The 23,369-nt window shown below is 38.3% G+C and overlaps 2 protein-coding genes across 2 annotated transcripts; one reads left to right on the top strand and one right to left on the bottom strand.

Annotated features, from left to right (window-relative positions):
* The first annotated feature begins 3,319 nt into the window (after positions 1-3,319).
* Positions 3,320-6,117, top strand: LOC121321932 (inhibin alpha chain-like). The gene is made up of 2 exons (XM_041261322.1): positions 3,320-3,611; positions 5,369-6,117. Exons 1-2 carry the CDS (start codon positions 3,320-3,322, stop codon positions 6,115-6,117), a joined length of 1,041 nt encoding a protein of 346 aa, XP_041117256.1.
* Positions 6,118-8,514: 2,397 nt separating this feature from the next.
* LOC121322323 (gap junction gamma-1 protein-like) lies at positions 8,515-21,709 on the bottom strand. Its single transcript, XM_041262136.1, has 3 exons — positions 21,278-21,709; positions 10,841-12,020; positions 8,515-10,536 (listed from the first exon to the last, which is right to left on the bottom strand). The coding sequence occupies exons 2-3, from the start codon at positions 11,988-11,990 to the stop codon at positions 10,523-10,525; spliced, it is 1,164 nt and encodes a 387-aa protein (XP_041118070.1). The 5' UTR covers positions 11,991-12,020; positions 21,278-21,709; the 3' UTR covers positions 8,515-10,522.
* Positions 21,710-23,369: the final 1,660 nt, after the last annotated feature.

Below are 23,369 nucleotides of genomic sequence, written 5' to 3'. Positions count from 1 at the left end.
AAAAGCTGAATGCCATGACTCATCTACAGCATATACTGAACAGTATAGATTAACAAATGGCTATGAATAGTTTATCCAACCCACCCCCTTTAATTATCATTAGGACTGGCTGACAGTGTGGTAGTGTGATTAGATCAGGGGGCTGAGAAAAATGCTGTGTCTTGAAACCACATTAAAAGTATTTTAAATCTGAGCTGAAAGCCAAAACATTTTGTTTATCACAGACCAGACTGTCTAACTCTTTAGTATGCTGGCCTTCAAGGTCAAATGGCAGCAGCTTTTGAAAAACATTTGAATTGTTCTAAATTGTAAAAGAAACATTTCCTTATCAAGTGGAGGTGCCAAGGTTGCACCTGTGTTCACATGCCTTTCTTTCCTTTCTGTTCAGTTGCCATTCCTGTGATTGCCAGGCACCCAGTAAGTTAGAGAAAGGGCCTATGCAGAACCATATTGGGACAAGCAGTACGGTTTTCCTATTGATTATAGTGATAAATTACATGTGTGACATTTATAAAAACATGTTTACATGCACATCTTTTTTGGGTTGGATTCTTGCCCAAGGGAGCAGTTGGAAACTGATTGTCTCTCTAGGCTGAGTTCAGATAAAAACAGGCCTTGTTGTTTTGCTAACAATATAAAACAGACATATTAAACTAAAAAACACATTGAAATGGTTCTGCAATCTTATGGGAAACCAGGTGCATGGGTAGCAGGCAGTAGTTTCTAAGCCTCTTTCTACTTTTAAAAGCTGGGTCATGGCAGGGGTCCAGTTTGTTTTATTGCAGTCCCTGGCCTAGACACCTGCAATAGGGTTCATAATTATTCAGTAAAGACGCAAAACTGCAGTTGCAACAAAACTATTCAGTTAGTTCCCCTTCAAAATACTTTTTTTTTTAAATTATTATTTTTTTTTTTTTTTTTTCTGCCAGTGTTAATTAGGTATAGTTAAAGGGTTATCGATTATTATTAGATTGGTTTAGTCTCTATGATACAAAACAATTATCGATTATCCTATTAGGCAGTAATTGTGTTTCTCAGTTATCTAAAGCTAAAAAGTGTGGGTGGGTTAAGTGCTGCTTAATCAAACTGGGCATCAAAAAATTTCTCCTTCAGTTCCCCTTCTGTCGTGGGAGAGAACAGTGATATGGTTACTTTAAAAAGCCAACATGTGAAAAGCAGGCACCAGCATAAAAATATTTCATGAGAAAAAAAGAACGACCACTAGGGAGAAAGTTGCAATTACTGAGAGTTACCATAACAACAAGTTAACAAAAAGGGTAGCGCTAAAGGCGGCTTGTCAAATTAAATTTATAATCAATTAAACAACTAGTGAAAAGGCCGGAATTAGCCTTGCTATTTATAAGGCATGTTTAAATTTGATGGTGTACTACAGCAAGGAAATAAGATAGTGCTACTACAGCATGAGAGGGGGGCTTTATTTTTGCACAATTTAACTATTAGGGCAACTATCCAAATAATGTTTGGTGCCACTGTATACTTTTTAGAATTACACAAGTAGTCCTGCAATAAGTTATGGCATCAGAGGCTACTGTGGGTAGTTGACTATAGATTAGTCAAACAGTGGCAACACACCCCTGATGTAAAACGTAATGTTATCCTGTATGTCAGCTTATAACACTTACCCTAAAAATAAAAGATGCAAGATATGCAGAAATTCTTATAGTACAAATAGTTTGTCAAATAATTTTATTAGTTTCTTTTAGTACCTACAGAGCGATAGGTAGGCTGTATACTTACTCAAATCATCTTCGTGACTTGTAAAGCCTGGTTCCTGGTTTCTATAGTTGTGTGACGATAAGCAGGTGGCAGTTCACTGAAGCCGTGGCAGAACCCTATTGGTTGCTCTGGGGAGTGGTCTTGGTTATTACATTAACTGCAGGATTACCCCGAGTCAGTGATCTTCAATAGCAGTGCAATGGTTCTGTACAGAGGCAATTGTAGCACATAGTACCATTACACAGTACTGCAACAGCTTCTGAAAATGTCCATACTGTTGTACTATTCTGCTAATGGCTCAAACCATTTTAGCACTGTAATTGTAGCAAACAAAATAATTCCATAGCCACTTTAAATTTTCATTAGCTACAAAGATCTCAAAATGCGCATCTTTGAAAGAAGAACATAGCAGCATGGCTTGTAAAAAGAAATTAATTTAACCTGGTGTAGTATGAGCTAGTACCACATTAAATTGAAAATACAAGTTTGCTATCACATGTGTTTCTTTCAAAACTGCACATCTGAACCCTTTGTAATGAATAGATGTGGATGGCAGAGAGGTTTTAGAGAACTATATTGTTGGTTACAATTACTTTAAACACAAGTATCCCTTAGTACAGTGAGTATGTATGGCACAGGACAATTTAAAACAACGTCTTACAAATACTATGTATTTCCATTAGTTAAGGCATTTGTTACATGATCAAATGCTGTGCTGTTTAATATGTTTATGCATGTATTATACCTACAATGTCATGGTCAGAACATAATAGGTGGTGTAGTGGATTTAAAAATGCCCAGCCTAGCCATCTTTCACATCAGTTTCTATTTACTAAGCTGTAAAAAAATGGATGCTAAGTGGGAAAAATTACATTAACTTTTGCACAAGTAGCCTACATAGGATGCAGACTGACAATTCTGTTAAATAATTTTTTACATTCACTGATAATCTACCTTAAAGCAAACCTAGCCCTGTAAAAAAAATGCACTTTTGATTACAAAAAAAAGTAATCTTGAAAAGAGTGCTTGAATGAAACTACTGTAATCTTAGACATATTGTTATAACAAGAACACCAGGGCAAACCATTTTTTCTTTGGACTGAAAAAAACCCACAAAAAAAAAACACAACCCTGAAAAATGAAAACATTCTACAGATCATTAAAAGAAATATATGGCTGCAGACAGTATTCATACAGCAGAGACAGCTGTGTCACCAAGAAGGTGTGAACTCCATGTGAATGTTGGGAGGGGGCATGGTCAGAACAAGCCTGCAGTGATAACAGGGTATACTAACTGAGGAACTGGAAACACAGCTTCTCAGAGCCTTGTAAACCAGAAGTCACGGTAAAGCAACGACTCAACCCAGAACATCAAAGTGAATGAAAAAAATCTACTGAGCTACCTACAAACCTGCACATTTGATTAAAACAACAAATCAAAGTAAACTTGCATTCCTAGAAGAATCACTAAAGAGCCCTCCAATGAAAGAAGACTGAATTGAGTTTATTGATTACCAGGAAGACCATCACCCTCAATACCTCTGAAGCCTGGTTGTCCATTAAAAAGCCCAGCTTATTCACAATGCTCCTGTCTGCCCCATTGCTGCTTGTGACTCTCTGTGTTCCACTGTGGACCCAAGCATGCGGACCCAATGATGAGGACCCCCCCACGAGTGTTGTACTCGGGTGGTTCAAACATCGACTGCTGGAGAGCTTGGGACTGGAGGAGCCACCCAGTGCACTGCCTCACCACCAGCCAAGACACAGACTGGGGCTTACCCAGCACACAGCCTCCACTCGATTAGGCAGGTCAGCGTGGACAAAGAGAAGATCTCAGCTGGACACCTCACAGGTCATCCTGTTCCCCAGTACTGGTCAGTCTATAGACAACTGCTTTTGAGACCTTAAGTTTTAATATACATTGTATACAGTACAATAGTTCCATTGTGTAGAATACAAAACTTTGTCACCTTCTCTCTATTAAGATGAACTGTTTTTTGCTGCAGTAGTATACTATATTTATACAGTAGAACCTCAGTTACAAACACCTTGGGAATGGAGGTTGTTCATAACTCTGAAAATGAGTTTTCAGCGGCTTTACTAAATGTGTACACCTATTAGCTTTACCCCTCAATCTGGTGAATACGAGGAAATAGCAAAGTAATGCAACACTCAGACAGATTATTCAGTAGTTTAAAACTGCACAATGTAACATTTAACACCAATTTGTGTATGTTATCTAAATTGTTAGAATGTTTGTTTTTCTTTTAGAATTAGTTTACTGTTTTTACATTACCTTAGCTACAGAACTATAGATATTAACCTACGGCAATGGTGAATTATTTTAGGACCAATTTGGGGTAAACTTAAATAAGTCAGTCAGTTTTTGTCAACTTTAAAAGCAAATCAACCCTTACTTATGCATTTAACGGTGGATGAATATGGAATACCCTATCCTAACATTTCACAGTCTAATTAACCCAAATCTTAGACAACTTAATTTTAACTTGGATAAGGTAGTCCAAAATTAGTGTGAATCAGGATGTGAAACCACCCCCTGTAAGTTTCACATACAATTACTCACTTGGCTAAGGATCTCCTTATCTATATAATGTGCACACATTGAAACCATGCAATTGACATTCAAATAATGATTATGCATTAATTGTGTGAACAGGGTATAGCTACCCCTGGGGGCTGTAAAAATTGAACCAAACTCAAATCCTGATCTTTTTATAAAGTTAAGAACGTCCCTGTGGTCTTACAACATACAGGTATCAGGTACGGGGTCTTCATGTAGATATTAAGCTTTTTCACGTGCAAGTAATTAAAAGTTTGTTTGATTCTGGTATGCCAGAGAAGACATTTTAACCTCACGGTATATAAATGCAACAGGCTAGTGCCAGCATTAGCGGTGCTGAACTGTGTGTTCGTTACTGAATTGAGTTATATTTATCCAAGAAGGGGGGTTTCCTTCCAATGCTATGTTGAAAGTATCAGCTTTAAATAGGATTCCTTTAAAACCTTCTCAGTATGATAAGCCATCCTTTGGAATCAGCAAGCCACATTGTTTTACATTTCTTCAATACTTTTTCTTAAGCTATAACATAGTGTGAAGATGACATTATTAAACACATACTACTGAAAGGAGCACAGTATTAGCATGAAAGCAATCTGTTACACTTTACCAAATTCAGTTTTTAAAACAAAATTCAGGTAACAGGTTTGAAAGATCACCATAAGACCTAGAATCATATTGTGCCATACAGTTCATTGTTAAAAGATAATTTTAAAAAAAGGATAATAACAAAATAGATAAATGTATTCATGTCCATGTTCCTGCAACAGTGATATAGATTCAGTCTGCGGAGCAGGTACTGTATTGGGATCCTATCTGAAACATACAACTCCTGCTGGTGCACATAGGACTATTACCAGCTTCTTGAATTAATCTACAGTGCAGGACAAATAAGCATATATCCAATTCAAAATGAAAGCCCAAAAAATAAATGTACAGAAAAAAAAAAAGCAAGTAGTAATATATAGCATTCATTTGTATATTGGGGAAAAAAAGAAAACACACACACCCCTCTGCACAAACAATCCTGACCTGTATCACTTCTTTCCTCAGATTCCACTTGTGTTTTCAGTTCTGACCTCCCCCCAACAGAGGGAGCTGGCCACTTTAACTACTACTTTCAGCCCTCTGGATACACACTGGAGCACATGGTCACCTTGGCTCACTTCTGGTTCTACTCTGGAGGAAATGTGACAGAACTGCAGGAAGGAAACACATCGGCCCCGGTCTTCATTCTCACCTCTCACCAGCAGTTAGACGAGGCAGCAAAACACCCAGAAAAGAGATCTCCAGATGGGTGGTATGTCTACCACATCAAGAGGCCTATCTATCCCCTTCTGTCAGATGGGCCTTTCGTTCTCCAAGTGCGTTGTCTGGATTGCGGCTGCCACTCTGAGCCCGAAAAGACCCCCTTCCTTCAGTTCCACATGCAACCAAAAAGCCCAGAGCGATCAAGGAGGTCCTCTGTTCCATGGTCTCCTTCTGCCATTGACCTCCTGCAAAGACCATCCCAAGAGCAGCCCATATACAATGACTGCCACCGCAGGGCACTCAATATCTCCTTTGAGGAACTGGGCTGGGACAATTGGATCGTCCATCCAAGGGCATTCACTTTCCACTACTGCCATGGAAATTGCTCCAGCAGGGAACGAATGACCACCTTCCTTGGGATCAAGCAGTGCTGTGCTCCCGTGCCGGGTACCATGAAGTCTCTTAAATTTCGTACAACCTCCGACAGTGGATATTCTTTCAAGTACGAAACACTTCCCAATATGATTGCAGAGGAGTGCTCCTGTATTTAGCAGGAGCTTTGGGTGCCATCACTGATCTGGGACTACCTTTACATTATGTAGAAAATCTATTGACATGCCATGCCTGACTTTCTAATGCCCACTATTGCTATAAAGTTGAATCATGTACTTTACCCAAATGTCAGATTTTACAGCTATGGACAAGTTTTGCATCACCTAAAATTAAATTAACAATTTTTATTTATCATGTGAAACTACAAACTGATATCGCAAGTGTCTAATGGAAGCTATAATAATAGTACAGTATTTCTTGTTAGATTTCAAAAGGTCACATTTTTCAATTTGTCAGTTTCTCGTTAAGTATACGGAAAACTACAAAGCATTATGCAATTCAGTACGTTAACATAACTTTATTTTAAACTAAGGTTTCATTTGACTTTAAGCAGCAAAATTAGTTCATGCTATAGAGTGATGCAAACCGTTTGGCCATAGTTGTAGATTATAACAGAAGACTGGGTGCATTAAAGTTAGACTAACTGAAAACTTCATGTTCAGAAACACCAACATAATTCAGCTTTGAAATGTATTTGGTTTTGGGGTAGATTTAAAATAAATTAATATTAAAAGTATTAAATACTACTCCTATGTTTAATCCATTTCCCTTCCTTATATTAGCTTAGGAACAAACAACTTGGTGCCGGGCTGAAATTAGTTACCCTAACCAACACAACTTTTTCTTCTTTAAAGTCTGGTTTGACACCATTTTATTCACATCCCCCAAAAAAGTATCAAATAAGGGGCTCCCAAACATGTCTTCTCTCCAAGCACAGCAGACACAGAGTGTAACCAATCAGCTGGCCACTGTAACACTGCCTCTGGTGGAGAGAGCATAAACTGCATTTGTTCCATGAGGCATGTTTTAACGAGGGGCAGTGTGGTGCAGGGGCACATGTTAATGGTTACACTGTAGAGCAGGGGTCTCCAACTCTGGTCCTGGATCTTCACTTCTGCCAGGCTCTTACTTATTTGCACCAATTGTAACGACAAACAATTGGTTTCCAACTTTTAGCTTAGTTTTTGTGTGTTAACTGTTCAAGTAGAAAAACAAAATTAGTACTTCTGTATACCACATTAACTGTGTGTTAAAAGTTAAATTGTCACAAACATGCTTAACTCTATACACCAGATCTATAATACAAAGCATAGCTGTCAAAATGTATTGAATAAATACAAACAATCCCTTTTCAGTGCTACACTTGCCCTTTTCAAAGCTCATTGGAACAGGTGAGGGTGACAGTGCTGGAAATGGATGTAATGTTCTGAAGTTATTAGATTTTTTCATATTCATAAATCAATGTTGTCGTCATTATCAGCCACCCTCCCAAACACATTTTGTTTTCATTCTGTATAGATGTTTAAATATATTCTTCTAGCAAGAAAGAATAAGGACAATGTCTATATACATGTAATGGATGTTAACAAGCACATGCATTAAAACAAATACACAATACTATAAATCTGACTAATCATTTGCTAACCAGTCTCAATGTTTAAAAGATGTTGGGTACAATAAATAGTGTTTCCTTTTTCATGCAAAGCCCCCACAAAAAAAAAAAAAAAAAAAAAAAAAAAAAAAAAAAAAAAAAAGCATGGATCAAGGCCATGGTGTATATTTAAATGATCAGATTGGTTTACTATACACCTCAATGCAGCAAGAGTGGTCACTTATTAGTCATCTGTTAACCTGGATCATGCAGCTCATTAAAATAATTTTTTTCCACAAATCATTCTAAAGTGAGTAACTTACAGTAACCATTAGCTAATATGTGACCAATGTCGTAGTGCTTCAACTACTGTACATAAAATGATGTCAATCACATAGCCAGCATGCTCTGCAGCTTAAACTGCTCCCCTCGTCTGTCATCCCTGGTCTCCCTTTTATTTTACGTACAGAATCTTTTGCTTCTTTGTGTTAATTTAGGATATGCAAATAATTAAAACAGATAGCTACATATAAACTGAAACCAGTTATAAGTAACTGGTGCCTATAGGAGGCAAGACACAGTAAAGCCCTGGCTACCATTTAACATATACCTTAAGCAGATGCCTTGCATTTGATTAGCCTGTACCCATCAGGACAAGCCACCGGTGGATTGTGTTACAGCATTTTGGGCACTGGCAATCAACCATTTATTTTTACTAGTTGATTAAATCTAGAGTGATTCCTTACTGCTGTAAAAATCCAGCTCTGGCTTATCCTGGTGAATCAAGTATTGTTTAGACATTGGCAAAAATTTCTCAAAGCTACCACCAAAAGATGTCTAATTCAAATGTTGGAGTCCTTAGGAGAAGCGACAATTGCAGTATGAAGTGTGAGAAAATAAAAAAGAAGAAGAGAAACACTCCTTGACAGAGTAGATGAAATAAAGGAGACAATTCACACTGGAGTGCAAACACTTATTTTTTCATTAAATTCTGAAATACAAGAACAATGTAGAAAAAAAATACCACATATAAAAAAAGTAACAGTCACAAAATGAGTCCTATAGCAGTCTTAATTCTGTCAGATTCCTTCATTAGAGGAAACAGTAATTGGTTTAGGCATTAAAAATGGAAGAATTCTCTTTTTGCTAACTTATGAAAACAAAAGGAAAGAACAGATTTGTTTTCCTGCCTGAATACAAGACCTATATAACCAGGTTTCAAAAAACTGGTATAGTTGGTTAAGGCTGAAAGACCACAAAAATCAAGTGGTTTGCACTGTCTATTTTTGGGGATCTCTCTAAAGTCACTGTCCAATGAAAGTTATTTAGCAAAGTTTTACACTTTAAAGCCAAGTGTGTATTACCATCAAAACTTTACATTGGAAACAGTGATCTGGCTAACATGTGGAACAGTTTACTTTGAATTAAAAGGTATAAATAATGCAAGTATAAAATGCTTCCGAGTGCAGTAGTTTGATCCCAGAGATGTTAAACAATTGAGCAAAGACCACACACCCCTGAATGATTAACTCTTAACGAGACTGCTGAAATAATGAAATGCAATCAACACACATTATACAATTGGAACTCCCAATGAGTAATATTTACCAAATTTACTACACATGCAAACCAAACTTGAAACTAGAAGGGTTGAAAAAACAAAGCACAATTACTGTGAAAGAAGCAATAATAATAAAAAAAGTATACAAGTCTTGCATCATGTTTATTTAAAAACTCTGCTTTGAATTATGTAAAGGGGGTTAATAATGCACAATTTTAGGTCTTATTGAAACCAATACATATTCTGCTTATGATTCCAAATAACTAGAAACGTGACAAGACTTGAGGGTCTTCCAGTGGGATGATCCTGAGAAATTGTAGTTTAAAAATAAATTCACAGAAAGAGGTCAAGAAGTACACAATTTTACAGCACAAAAAAAGCCAGTACCGAGAAGTCTTTATAGATAAATCAGCATTCAAGTTGAGGACATTACAGTCTTTCAAACAAAATATGTCAAACATGATTATAAAAGAAACAGGACTAAAGTAAATAGTAGGAAACAAACAAAGCAAAAAGAACCAGGTTATCCCAGGTTTCTGAAACTTGGACAAGGCATTATAAAAGCTTTTGTGCCATCACAGCATTTGGGGTGGGAAAACAAGCATTTGGTATACTGTGCAGCCTATTTTTTGCTCTTCCAAGTAAGGTAATAAGTTTGCCGTTACAAAACTTGTTACCTGGAAATTTTGTTTTATAAAGCAAATTGCAATGTTCTCTCCATAGGTATGCAGGGCTCTTGCCTCTCCTAATCACTTGAACTCCATCCCACAGCCAGAGCAGTGGTACCTATCCAAGTGCATCTCTTCCAACTCAAGTTCATATCTGAAGTAAAAAAAAAAATAGAAAAACCCCACCTTGCACAGCAAAATTGCTTGACAAAACAGAAACTCACCTAACCATGCTACGAAGTATCGTGGGCCGGGTTTGATCGAACAGAAGCAAAGGGATTTTGTACTTTGTGGTTAACCTCACTTTTACACAACTGCTTTTATAAAAATATAAGCGAGAGCTGCCTTTATTATTGGCACGCTGATTATTTGGGGTTTTTTTTGGAATGACTTGAATGTAAACAAAGACATTAAATGACGTGTAACAGTGTTCAGCACAACATTTCTAACAATTTTAATGGGCCACATCATGAAATGTGGCATAAATCTGTTGAAGCACTAATTCCAGCTTGGGTGTGCATTTGTGGGGGCGGGGGGTCCTGCCCCATCAACTCTTAACATTCTCCTCTACTGGTCTAAGCAACACTGAAAATTGTCTTTAAATCAACCCCCACAAACAAGTCTGCATATGCAAAAGATTCCTATGTCAATTCTATCACTAATTCCAGTTACTGATTTTTGTAGTCGGCTCCAATGACTACATGCAGCAATGCTCGCATGCAGGATTCCAGTATTTAAACAATTCAGGCTACGATTCCTGCAAACAAACAAAAAAAAAAAAAAAGTTAGTAAGTACACAAAATTAGCCAGTCACCTTTGGAAACACTTATTGAACAAGACAATCTGTGACGTTACTAGCAAAGCCACAGATATTCTTATTACACAGAATAAAATCACATTGGTTCAGAATTTGTCTTCAATTTCTAGGAAATGCAGGGCTCCTCTTGCTGGTACACAACAGTCCTATACTTGGCTAATATGATAAATACAATGAAAGGAGGAGCATATGCATGGCTTCATGGATAAAAGCCAATAAAACTACAGTGAAATTCTTAACTCGCCTCCTTTTCCGCAGGCACCTCCCCCCTTCTCCTGCGCAAAGTTCAGTCGGTTCTGCTCAGCTGCAGTGCCATTGGACTCTGGGCTGCTGCTGCGTGATGGGCTGTTGGTGTCCATCTGGAAAGCCAGGTCTAGATGCTCCTGGGCCATCTTCAGGTGCCGTCGCAGACTCTCCAGCTCCCTGGAGGAAGGCTCATCCCCAAAGGAGTCCCTGCCAGAGTCGGCCAGGTTATCCCTGTATCCTTGCTTGATGCCATTTGACGTCTTGCCCTTGGTGTCCTTCTTGAGGGCCGTGTGATAACCTGGTGGAGCTGAAGGCCGGCACCTAGAAATTGGAGACTTTGTATCCATGTTAATCGCTTGGTTTTTGGGTTTCTTGCTGAGGATGTCCCGAATGCCACCAATGCCCAGGTGAAACATTTCAAGGATATCCATAACAAGACAAAGCGCACTCACCACATACATGATGAGAAGGAAGATGGTCTTTTCTGTAGGTCTTGAGACAAAGCAATCCACAGTGTGGGGACAAGGGCTACGACTGCAGACATAGGAAGGCATCACTTCAAAGCCATATAGGATATACTGGCCAAAGAGGAAGCTCACCTCAAAGACTGAGCGAGCTAGCAGCTGCAGAACATACACCTTCATCAGCCCATCCTGCTTAATCCTCCGTCTCCCGTCATGCTGCTGCTTCTTTTCCACCTTTTCCTCCTTTTCCAGCTCAATGTCCTCAAAGATCATGGGATCTTCTTCACCGTTATCCTCGGCTTCCTCGTAATCCCTGTTCGCCCCCCTCTGGATCACTGGCATCCTTTTCTTGCTCCTTGGATTATAGTCCTCATCAGCACTCCTTGCAATCTTATGCATGGCAAAGCCCAGGTACATGATGGAGGGTGTAGAGATCAAGATTATCTGGAAGATCCAGAAACGCACATGGGAGAGTGGGGCAAATGCATCATAGCATACGTTCTCGCAACCAGGCTGCTGCGTATTGCAGACAAACTTGCTCTGTTCATCATAGTAGATGGACTCCCCTCCGACAGCAGTCAGTACGATGCGGAAGACTATAAGGATGGTAAACCAGATCTTTCCCACAAAGGTTGAGTGGTTGTGGATCTCCTCCAGCAAACGTGTCAAGAAGCTCCAACTCATGGTGTCACTGCTGTAGGGGGGCTCTCAGCACTACAATAGAAAGTAAAATAAGTTTAGCAGTGTACAGGAATGTGTTATTGTGCTCACTGGCACCCCAATTAACTGTGTACCCCTATGCTTTGGCCCACTTAGAGGTTTAATATTACATGACTGTCCAATCTAATGTCACTCCTAACCCCTCAATTAACCCACAATAACCATTTGTTATCCACAGGCGACACCAATACCCCTTCTCCATGGGATATCAGACCTGTGAGTGCTCAGTACGGTACGGGTATGGGCGATTCTCCACTTGCTAATTTGGCGAGCCAAGCGAGAAACAAATAGTGAAACTCCGGCCAAGACACCTTGATCTTGCCTGCAAGCCAAGCCGGGCCAGGGGTTGGGATAATTATTTTCATCATTAAGTGGCATCTGCCCATTACACCAAGACTAACAAACATGCAGGGCAGAGAGTGTGATGAAAGAGAAGTACGGCTTTGGGACGCTGAGGAAGCGCAGACTGTCATGCATCAGAAGTGAAAACGCTTATGCCTGAAATTTGACGATGTGAAGCAAATGGGTATAAAATCATGGGTACGGCACACTTAACTCGCCCACTCCCATAATTCTACCAAACATCACCCTTTACCTTTATTATATTAATGTAAACACAAAATAACTGCTTTAAAAAATACAGTAAAACAATACAGCTGTACCATACATACAACTACGGCTCTCTGCGCTCACGCAGAGCCCCCCCCCCCCCGCCTCATAAATGCTTAAAAAACAGGACATCTTTGGCAAATCATTTTTAAAACCTTCGTTGGGCCCCCTCCCTCCCCCTTAGCAGAACGGAACTTTAAGGTTGATCTAAAAATCAGTCAAGTGCGGATTATAAAGAAATATATTCACAAAATATAGCAACACAAGATACATCTGTACCGTTTGTCTATTTTTGAACACCATTTGTCTGTGCAGCTTTTGGCAAACAGTTAATTAACAATAACTGTTTCGTTGTGCACAAAGTCAGTAGCACGGCTCTGCTCTGCAGTGGAACAACCTAGGCTCCCCATAACCGCATAGCGAGGGCTCAATATGGCCCTGGAGCGGTCGTACAGTGGAAAGAGGCATTATATAACACATTGAACTTCCACGTTTTATTGCAATATGACCAACATCACCACAGCTACTTTAGTCCACCAAATGTTTCTTCAAATGATGGATGCCATTTTAGTTGGTATGACAAGTACCTTAAGCTTCATTGTATCCGATTACACATGATAAAAAAAAAAAGTAGATCAGGACCACGGTACGCATCGAGACCCTAGAACAGGGTAAAGTCTCAAAGATTAGTGGTCCTACATGGATAGAACTAGGAGTAGAGCAACAGTAGGTCAGAAATACTTATGACCCTTAACAGGTAAGCTACTGTTTAGAAAACACATTAAGTGGCTGGACAAAAAACTGATACTATACAGTACATCCTATTTTAAATCCCTTACAATAGAGCCCTTTAATCCAAATCACCTCATGGAAAGCAGGCCTACTGTATGGTTTAGAGGACTTGCAGCACTGGATTTGTGAAAGGACACTTGACAGGAAAGGGGAAAAAAAATTATCCTCTGGCCTGAAACAGCCCAAGCCTTCCTGCCCCCTTAAGGCTTTTCATTCACATCAATGCCCTCTGACCTGCTCACAGAGTTTACTTCCCAGTGCCCCAAAACAAGCCTGCTAGACAAAAACGTACCATTATGTCGAAGGGGAAAAAAAAAAAAAAAAAAAAAAGGCCTCATCCTGACCATAACGACTTCAGGGATATTCATCTGTTTACATAGTTACCAAAATTTCAGGTTAGGAGAAACATGGCACCTACTTTTACCCTTACAGAGAAAAGCATAGCTGGGACCAGCACGTTAGGTCAGCTCAGCCACCAACAATAACTTAACTCCTCATTTGTATGTTAAACTGTGTCCTCCCACCACCACCCAGGCAAACTGTGTTAATCTGAGCTGAAAAAACCCAATGCTTTGTTACAGGTATTCCTCATAGAAATTGCACTAGCTAGTTTAAAAAAAAGGTAAAGGATATAACCATGCCACTGGATGGCAGTATAACCCAAGAGACGATCTTCAAAATGATAAAATTGGTTGCATGCCTGGGGCACCTACTCGTCTGTCTGAAGAAACACCAACATTTAAATGTAGCAATACAACGTCGAACACTTCATTTTTGTAATAACTTGCCTTTATTCCTGAAACTAAGGCAGCTGTGTTATTTCTGTGCTGTACAATAACAGTTTAAGTAAATTAAGAATTGTAGTTAACCATCTCAGTCTTTTAAACTTTGGTTTTAGGAAAAAAAAAAAAGGTAAAAGAAATGAAAAGAGCCATGCAAGTCTAATGGCAGTAATAATGCTGCCACTGCATCTTAAACATGGTTATTAAAATGACCAATTGATTGTGTTTACTGTTAAATAAAAACAAAATCCTACTATTCTTCTAGCATTTTGTCCTTTGGACAAGAAGCTTTTCAAAAATTTGCACCCCCCTGCACTAGACTGTCTCTTAAACACACATGACATTAAGTAGAATATATAATTAGATTTAAAAAAAAAAAAATAAAACCACACGTTTCAGACATTGCAAAGTAATCCTTACAATACTGTAGGAAGCTACTAGTTACTGGAGTAGCAAGCCACTTTAACTACAGACAATCAGGCTTGCATGAATTGAGTGACAAGCATAAAATTAGAATAAAAGTAAATCAAGGAATCCCTTTAATTTGTGAAAAACTAATTTTTATATGCTACCAATAACTTTGAGAACTGATTAAATATAAAAATTATCCTGTTAATTGCACGATGAGAATTTATCTTATGCCTTACCTACAGTTTTTTTTGTTCCCGCCCCCACCAATGAACCAGTTTATGCTGCCAAAGTTTACAGCTACTCCACAGTGGTTCAGCGACAGATAGCGAGAACGGTCACAAAAAACACAGGTTAGGGCAATAATTCTGTCATACCTGACTGCCAAAGTTCGAGAATATAACATGCATGTCAAAAGGGAGCCACAGCACCTGACCTCCCTGCAAACGGTAATGATAATTACGACAAGACACTTTCCCCTTATTGGGTGAACCCAGGTGACTCACAAGTCAAAGCTTTTTCAAGTTCTTTCAAGCAACGCTGGCAAGAAAACACAAGGCACAATTTCTACATTCCAACAGATTTTAAAAATTCAAACTGCAGGGGAAAGACAACTGCTGTTTGTGTAGTTTCCTTTAAGTGCCTGAAAATAAAAAGAAGGATGTTCCTCATACTGTAGCCAAAAACTTGGTGAAATTGCCAACTGCCAACCTGGAAGTATTGCAATTCCAGTAACCCTGCACATTTTTCTTTAATCCACAAATCTCAGGAGACAAGCTGTAACAAGTTTCTGTAGCCAGCATTTGCAGCAAAATACAGTACTTTAATTCTCATTGGAAATATAGCAGGTGTGGGAAAACATTTTAGGAAGTGAAAACAAACACTATACAGTAGCTTCAATCACATAACAAAACAAGACTCCTTAAAAAAAAAATTTAAAAACACACAACGGGGCAAACTTAAGAAAGCTGGCCACTTTGCATTCACTATACTGAAGCTTAAAAGGAGGTGGCTCCAAATGGGCAATAAACTGGGACCTGTTAATTACCTGCTCAACATGGACACCATTTCTCACAGAAGGGCTCCATTGCTGAGAGAACAGTAAAACTAAATACTTTCATAGGGCGTACAAGCTACCTGCCTTTATGCACATTAGTACGTTTAAATATTATAGATTGTACACATCTGGAGGGAAAGACGACATGTATAAGTACAAATTCAAAAAAGAGAACTTTGACTTAGAACTGGTCATTAAAATGACCAAGAAAAAGAACTGATTCAGTCACAGGACAGGCTGCAGAAGCAACAGGATTCGCTGTGTAATGCAGCTGCAACTGCTTTTGGCTTAATTTTTTAGTGTTGAAATGCATTGGATTTAGACCTTTATTTAACTTTGAAACTTTGTTAACATGATAAAGTACTCTGTACTTTTGCTTTAGGCCTCCAACTAGATAAACCTAAAGTCTGGCCTCAGGACAAAGCCACTTACCATCAAAAGCTTTGCTTGCATTTAACTCGCTTTACAAAAAGTTATGACTCGGGAGTCTTTCCACTACATATAAAAAATGATAAAATGGGCACTGTAGCCAGGATAATCTGCAGTCCACAATCAATCACCATTTCTAACCAATAGCCACTTCACCAACCGAAACAAGATGGTGTTCATATAAGATTATCCATAAGGGTGCTCCACTGGCGATATTCACACACAACTTACAGTATTATTCATATAAAACTGGCACAATAGACCAGGGTTGGGACAGAAGAGGGACTTCTGCTTGCCCAAAAAGGTGGTTAAGAGTACATGACAGCCCTTGGTGAAGTAGTCTTAAGTTTACTGATCCCCTTCGACAAGCACCAGTTTTATAGCACAATGTAGTACTAATTTATTGGAAACACAGACTGGTATACTTCTCCAATAAAATTAGCCAACACTGGTCAGCATAGCTGTTCACAGAACCACAAATGCCCAATTTAGATCCCCTATCTTGTTTAACAGTTGAGAAAAGGCATTTAAAAGGAGTTGTAAAACAGAGTCCCTGATTTAAGGAAAACATTGGGTTGGGATGAGCATATAACTGAAACGATATGGAGGAAAACATGTTTGTTAAATTTGCAACATGTCAGATGGGGAAAGGAGATAGCATCATCATGATAAGATACTACAGAGCTGACAAAGTAATCATGTGCTCTGTAAAACAGGATTAACAAACTGTTGAAGTTATCCTACAACAAAACCCTCCTAAGGAATGCATTAACTGTGCTGGGGGAGTAGTGGAGACATTGAGAGAATTACATTTAAATCAAGCAGAACACAATGCTGTTAATCAATTGTGCCTCCCACACTAGCAACTCAGGGGTGACAGCTTAGTCAAGAAGGTTCAAAAGTGGTTAGCTTTTAAGTATTGTACATCAGCTCTCAACAGCATACACATATACACCTGTATTAAGGGCTCAAGTTACAATAGTTCTACCCAATTCTTAGTTCACACAGGTCATGTTTTTCTTGTTACGATGCACAAGGCCTTGGTTCAAATCCTTGTCAGGAGTGAGGCTTTTGGAGGACTCATTACAAAAGGATGCACAAGTCCAGGCAGACATTAAAACCAGACAGGCGTGGGAATTAGAGGCTCGTTTTCCTTAACACACCCATGTTTCATTATTTGGTTATGCACATTATCCAAACCTGCGAAATCAAAAAAAAGGGGATGGAGAGCAAATATAGCTTTTGACCATCACACACTCCAAATAAAATAGTGCTGGTGCTTTCAGCACACAATTGTTCTCTTTACTTTGTTTCGTGTCTCGCTCTCACATACCTCCACCACATCCAGCAAAAGCTGCAAGGTTTTTAAACATGTGACCATCTCTGAATTAATACATGTACCAATCCAGAGATGGTGACATTCCAGTAAGACAAAGACACTAATTTTTAAACTCCAAAAAACACATTTAAACCCAATACGCATTTATAAGCAGGGCTTTGCCCTGCCCCCTCTAGTTATGTGCAGGGATTTTCCTCCGCCCTGCCACATGGGTATATGCATTCTTTTTATAAAGTATTACCAACTATTTGGGCTCTCCAGAAACAGTTTGCTCAGAGCAAGGGGGAGACGAGTGGGTACAGGTGCAATGAAAGACATTAACGAGAGTCTGAGAAGGAAATAGGACTGTGTGATGAACAGACACCACAGTACTTAAAGGATGGACATGCAAACAAACAGAAACAGGAAGGAAAAAACCAAGAGGGGAAAGAAATCTGAACATTTGGCAGGAAACAGGAGCAGCTATTTACCAAGAGTGGGCAGGCAGACAGACAGATGAGGACAAGAAAAAAAAAGGAGGGGTTGGGGAGAATCAACTGTCCAAATGTTCAGTTAGAGAATTGAGAACCTGCTTGCCGCCAAATCAAATTCAGACCATTTAAACCAAAAGGCAGCATTGAAAGGCAGGGTTGATGCAGGGGCAGGCCATGAAGGAATTGTAGGGGGGGTGGGATCTACAGCTATGGCCAAACATCTGGCAACACCTTACAGAATTAACTGATTTTCTGAAGTCAAATGAAACCTGCAGAATGATGTTACGTTAACATATTGAATTACATACCGCTTTGTAGTTTTCCATATGCTTACAAAAAACTGGCAAACTGAAAAATGTGAAATTTTGAAGTCCAACATGAAATACTCTGGTAGACTTCTGCAATATCTTTTAGTTTCTTTGACCATGCAACGTTAAAAGATCTAAATTGTTATTTTTTTTTTTCAAACCAAAAATTCTTGGCGATGCAAAACTTCTGGCCACAGCTGTAGAGGAATGGTATTCCCTCTATAACAATGTAAACACCTTGCTGACTGGTCAAGTCACTTCACTGCCTTCCTGTCTGCCCCAGATGCTTCAGTGTAATGGCGGGCATTTAATTTTTTTGGTCCAAACCTTGTAGATCCAGATGGATGGTGTCTAACAGGCTTACAAGAAAACTACTCAGACAAAACACACTGCCAAACTGACGATGACCCTCCCTGGACACCGATATGACTCCTTTATTGAGCACTAATGTGCTGTAGGACTGCAAATGTTTCACTTTACAGGATATTAGCTATTCTTAAGAAAAATAATTAAAAAAAAAAACACATGTCCCATTTCAAATCTAATTTGTCCAACCCATATTAAATATTGACTGGCTTGTTTGCTGTAACACAAGTTTCTAAACTAATAAAAGCAGCCCCACACATTAACTCCACATGGCTCAAATCAAACAGTTCAAACCCCTCCTTGCCAGAGTAGACATTCCTGTATGCACATGCAAAAACGCAAGGCTAATACCACATGCTCCATTCACTTACACTAACAAAAAAACTGAATCAACCGATTAATGGCTCTCTAGATAACAAAATTTAACATATGTAAAACAGGGAATATACATCCTAGTCAGGGGATAATGTAGCAGTAATTGCAGTCCAACCAATCAATGCCCCTGCTTAAATCGAAGTTGTCACAGGTTCAGTTAAACTAAAAGGCAGGGATTATTTGCCTCTGTTGGTTGTGCCCAAAGAGGTATATTTTGAGATCTGCCCTAGGATATGGAAACGAGAGGGAGTACTATTCATCTGTTGATGTCAGGCCAAAAGTTTCAGCTTTTTAAAAAGGTTTGAGCTGGTTACAGCAATTTCTCTACATCCCTTCTCCCATTAACATGTCATTATCACTAGACAAGCCATTTAACAAAAGCATTTAAGCAGATCTGTGCCGATGTGGGAGTATACTCCTAAATCGGTGTCTAAGAATATTTGCAAGACTATCAATCTCTAAATATTTAGAGTGTACAGCACATGTTTAGGTGGATTAACAATTTTTATTCCCACCAGAAACAACTGGCTTTATTGGATTCTAGATTGAGAAGATAAAAGTACAACCTCAACTAGTTTCAGAAAGGACCAGTAGGTTCAAACGACCAATATAATTGTGGATACACCAACAAATTACCTATGTATTTAAAAGTTAAAAAAACCTACACTTAAAATATCCCTGCATGTATTTTTGTAGGGACGATTTATATATATATATATAGATATATATATATATATATATATATATATCTCTATATATATATATATATATCATATTATATATTATACACATATACACTTTTACAGAATCACCGTTTCCAATTGAACCCACATTGTCCGCAAACAGGCGTTAGTAGCGGTACCTAATGGACGATTTAAAATAAAAGGAAAAATTTGTAAAAAATATATATAATTAAGTAACCCACAATAAAAATGATTTACGTATTCTGGTGTTAAAAAGTATCAGATTAGGTGTTGCGAGTTCTTAAAAAAAAATTTAAAAAAAGGGGAGGCTACTGAAAACTTAAATAGAGTGCAAGCAATGTGTATTGTTGCTACGCAGACCATCGGGAACAAACATCATCATTATTAACTTATTTTCTTCTACAAAAAGTACTCTAATGGTGAATAGGGTAGTACATAACATTGTTTTATTTACTCGACGTCTGTAGTACCATATCTCAAAACGAGTTTCGCAAAACAGCAATTTAATACTCAAATTCTAGTACAATCTTTTCTACCAAGCTTCGCGATAACACTTCATATTGCGTGATATAAATTAACATTACCTAGATATTCAATAGATATGCAATTGCATATTTAATTAATAAATTAAATAATATTAAATTAACATTACCTAGATATTCAATAGATATGCAATTGCATATTTAATTAATAAATTAATAATATTAATTTAAATATGTATTTAATAAATATGCAATAGCTGGTTTCTCGCTAAATGTTAACCAAATGACGACTGAAAATGTAATTTGCATATCATTTGGATATCCATTTATTAATATTACGTTGTTACCACTGAAAATATGTAATCATTTCCCATTTTTTACATGTCCTTATTGTAAACACAGTTAATCCGACTTAAACGTTAACGGAAAGCAACAAGGAATAACTGAACGTAAATTTAATATGCAATTGCATATCTTAAATATTAATTTAGTATTAAAGTAAGATGCAATTGTATATCTATTTAATATTAATTTATGCCACGCAATACAAATAGTTACCAACTTCTCTTCTGTCATGTTACTTTGAATAATGAAAACACGAAAGAAAAAAAAATTATAGAAGTCATCTATTTCGTTTCTACGAAAAAAAAAGTGATTTTCCACTAAAAATACCCCAGACACTATTTGCGGTATTTCACAACATTAAATAACGCAAAATAATTCCTCCAGAAATAGCGTTTATTTTCAGGTTACCAGTTCAAACTATCAGCAGAAAATCTGTACCAAAAATAAAACAAAAGGACAAAACACATGGGCACTCAAAATGCCCCACCATGTTGATTCATGACTATTTCAAATAGTTGTATAAAACCACGTTTTTCTCAACTTTAATAGGTGAAGTAAAACATTTCCCTTACCCCTCTCACTACACAGTGCTCTCCTGCCAGGGCAGCAAAAGTTCGGTAGTTTTTCTTGTTTATGTACCTTTCTTGTTATTAAGAGCAACTTCTGCACCTCACCAAAAGCGCGAAAATATGTCCACCAGCCACATATTAAAATGGGATAATAAAAAGCATACTCGAATTCAAAAACAGAGTGCACGTAAAAGCAATTAGATCAGTACTTACCTTTAAAACGAAATTATAACTCTTGCTGCCAACTGTGTAGCTAATTTCTCCGAATGTATCCAGCACACTGCTTCTTTTACTGTCCCTGCTCAAATGAAACAAAAAGACTCCTCTTTAACCCGTTTGAGTTTGGACCATATTACCTCCCCCGTCCTTCAGTCGGGTTCTTAAATCCAGGACAGGACAAAGGAAATCTCCCAAAATCCTTCTTTCCTCCTCCCCCTGTCTCCCACTCCACCCCCCAAAAAGGGGCCCAATTTCTCCACGCCGCCAAATTGCCTAATGTTGATGATGATGATTTCAACTTCCAATGCATTTTAGAATAGACTAGCACCCCTCACCCTCACACATTTATAAATAATAACCACCCGTCCTACTGTCGTGATTTTATGTACGCATTTGATGACCACGGGACTATATATAACAAAATGGGTAACAACGGTTTAGTTTACCACAGAAGCACGATATCTGTTATGATAAAGAATGAATCACAATTTGTACTGTTTCACAACATGTTAGTCCTAAAACTAAAAAAAGTTTAAAAAAGTTAACCACTGACCATCCCAGCACGGTTCTAACATTTTCATTTGTTTTTAATTTCTTTTTTACACATAAAGGGTACCATTATTTTACAATCATTTTCTCCACAATTTTAAAATGCTTTGTTTTGTATGATAAAAACTAATTTACATTTGTTTCAAAATATTATCTTCCAATAGCTCTATGACTCAAGAAAAAGTATTCAAATCACCAATCTAGTAAATCAATATACTGTTGTTTGTTTTGCCTATACTGTGCCCGTCTGGGCAGGCAAAGGAGAAATTATTCAATATGATCAAAACACGCTTGTTATCTAAACAGCAAGTTGCATGTCACTTGACACGTAGCATAGGTTACTAGAACTGGCTGATGGACAAGTAACATTTTGGCTATAGATCCTCTGATAGTATCATCTGTTAAATTATTGGTGATTTTCATTATGGGGATGATGGTTGTCAATGAAAAAAAATATACCAAGCCTTAATAGATAACCACGGTAGTTTCAAATTTAACCTAGCCTCTTCCATGCTAGGTTATGTTTTTTTATGTTTTAACTGCTTTGCCCAACTTCTATTTACTTCTAGTATGTGTGTGTGGCAAAGTGGTTGATTGTGTGAAGGTATAGGTGCTATCCTTCATTGTGCTTGATCACATGAGTAGGGCGTGGTCTCTGACAAGATCAAATGAATGCTGCAGCAGGTAGTATCGTAAAGAGCAAATAGCCCATTTGATGTCCAGACACTCCTTTTCGACTACGGAGCAGTTGCGCTCCCAAGGTAGCATCTTTTTGCTGTGATACAATATCAGGTGTTCTACTCCGTCTACCTTTTGACACCAGACTGCACCCAAACCCACGTCCAACGCATTGGTGTGGAAGATGAATCTCTTGGAGAAATCCGGTGTGATAAAAGTGGGGGCCTGGCAAAGTTTACGCTTAATAGTATCAAACACCCCATGACATTCAGCTGACCATTTAATCAAATTTGGAGCACTCTTTTTGTTGAGTTCGACTAAAGGGTAAACAACTGTGGCATACTCGAGGATAAAACAGCGGTAATAATCGAATACTCCCAGTAGTGATCTCACCTGAGTCTTGGTTTTGGGGATCATTGCATCAACTCAAGCCTGGATTTTGGTGACCACAAGTCTCGCACTTCCATTTCCCATTAAAAATCCCAAATATTGAGTCTCTGTTTTGGTAAACAGACATTTTCTCAAGTTGGCTGTTAGCTGGGCTGCCCTTACAGACTGAAGGACGGCTGTAATCCTATCCAAATGCTCTCGCTAGGTGGCGCTGTAACCACATCATTAATATACGCTGCCATATATTCACGATGTGGCATAAAACCTGGTCCATCAGTCTCTGAAAGGCAGTGGGCTCACCATGTAGCCCAAGCAGCATGGTTTTGAAATGAAACAGAACTTCTGCTGTTGAAAATGCATTTTTCTCTCTAGAAGGGGATCTGCCAGTATCCCTCTGTCAAGTCCAGAGTCAAGATAAACTTCGCCTTTCCCAGTCTTTCTAAAAGTTTGTCGATCCGAGGCATAGGGT

Source organism: Polyodon spathula, chromosome 10 (assembly GCF_017654505.1).
Source record: "Polyodon spathula isolate WHYD16114869_AA chromosome 10, ASM1765450v1, whole genome shotgun sequence".
Classification (NCBI taxonomy): Eukaryota; Metazoa; Chordata; class Actinopteri; order Acipenseriformes; family Polyodontidae; genus Polyodon; species Polyodon spathula.
Note: the sequence above shows the minus strand (reverse complement) of the source record. Positions and strands in the feature narration are given on the sequence as shown.

What these genes read in the sequence shown, in the direction of transcription:
- LOC121321932 (XM_041261322.1), top strand. Translation starts at nt 3,320, where the DNA reads ATGCTCCTGTCTGCCCCATTGCTGCTTGTGACTCTCTGTGTTCCACTG. An exon ending in CATCCTGTTCCCCAGTACTG is followed by an intron (nt 3,612 to 5,368) that starts GTCAGTCTATAG and finishes TTCTTTCCTCAG; the next exon opens with ATTCCACTTGTGTTTTCAGT.
- LOC121322323 (XM_041262136.1), bottom strand. Translation starts at nt 11,990, where the DNA reads ATGAGTTGGAGCTTCTTGACACGTTTGCTGGAGGAGATCCACAACCAC.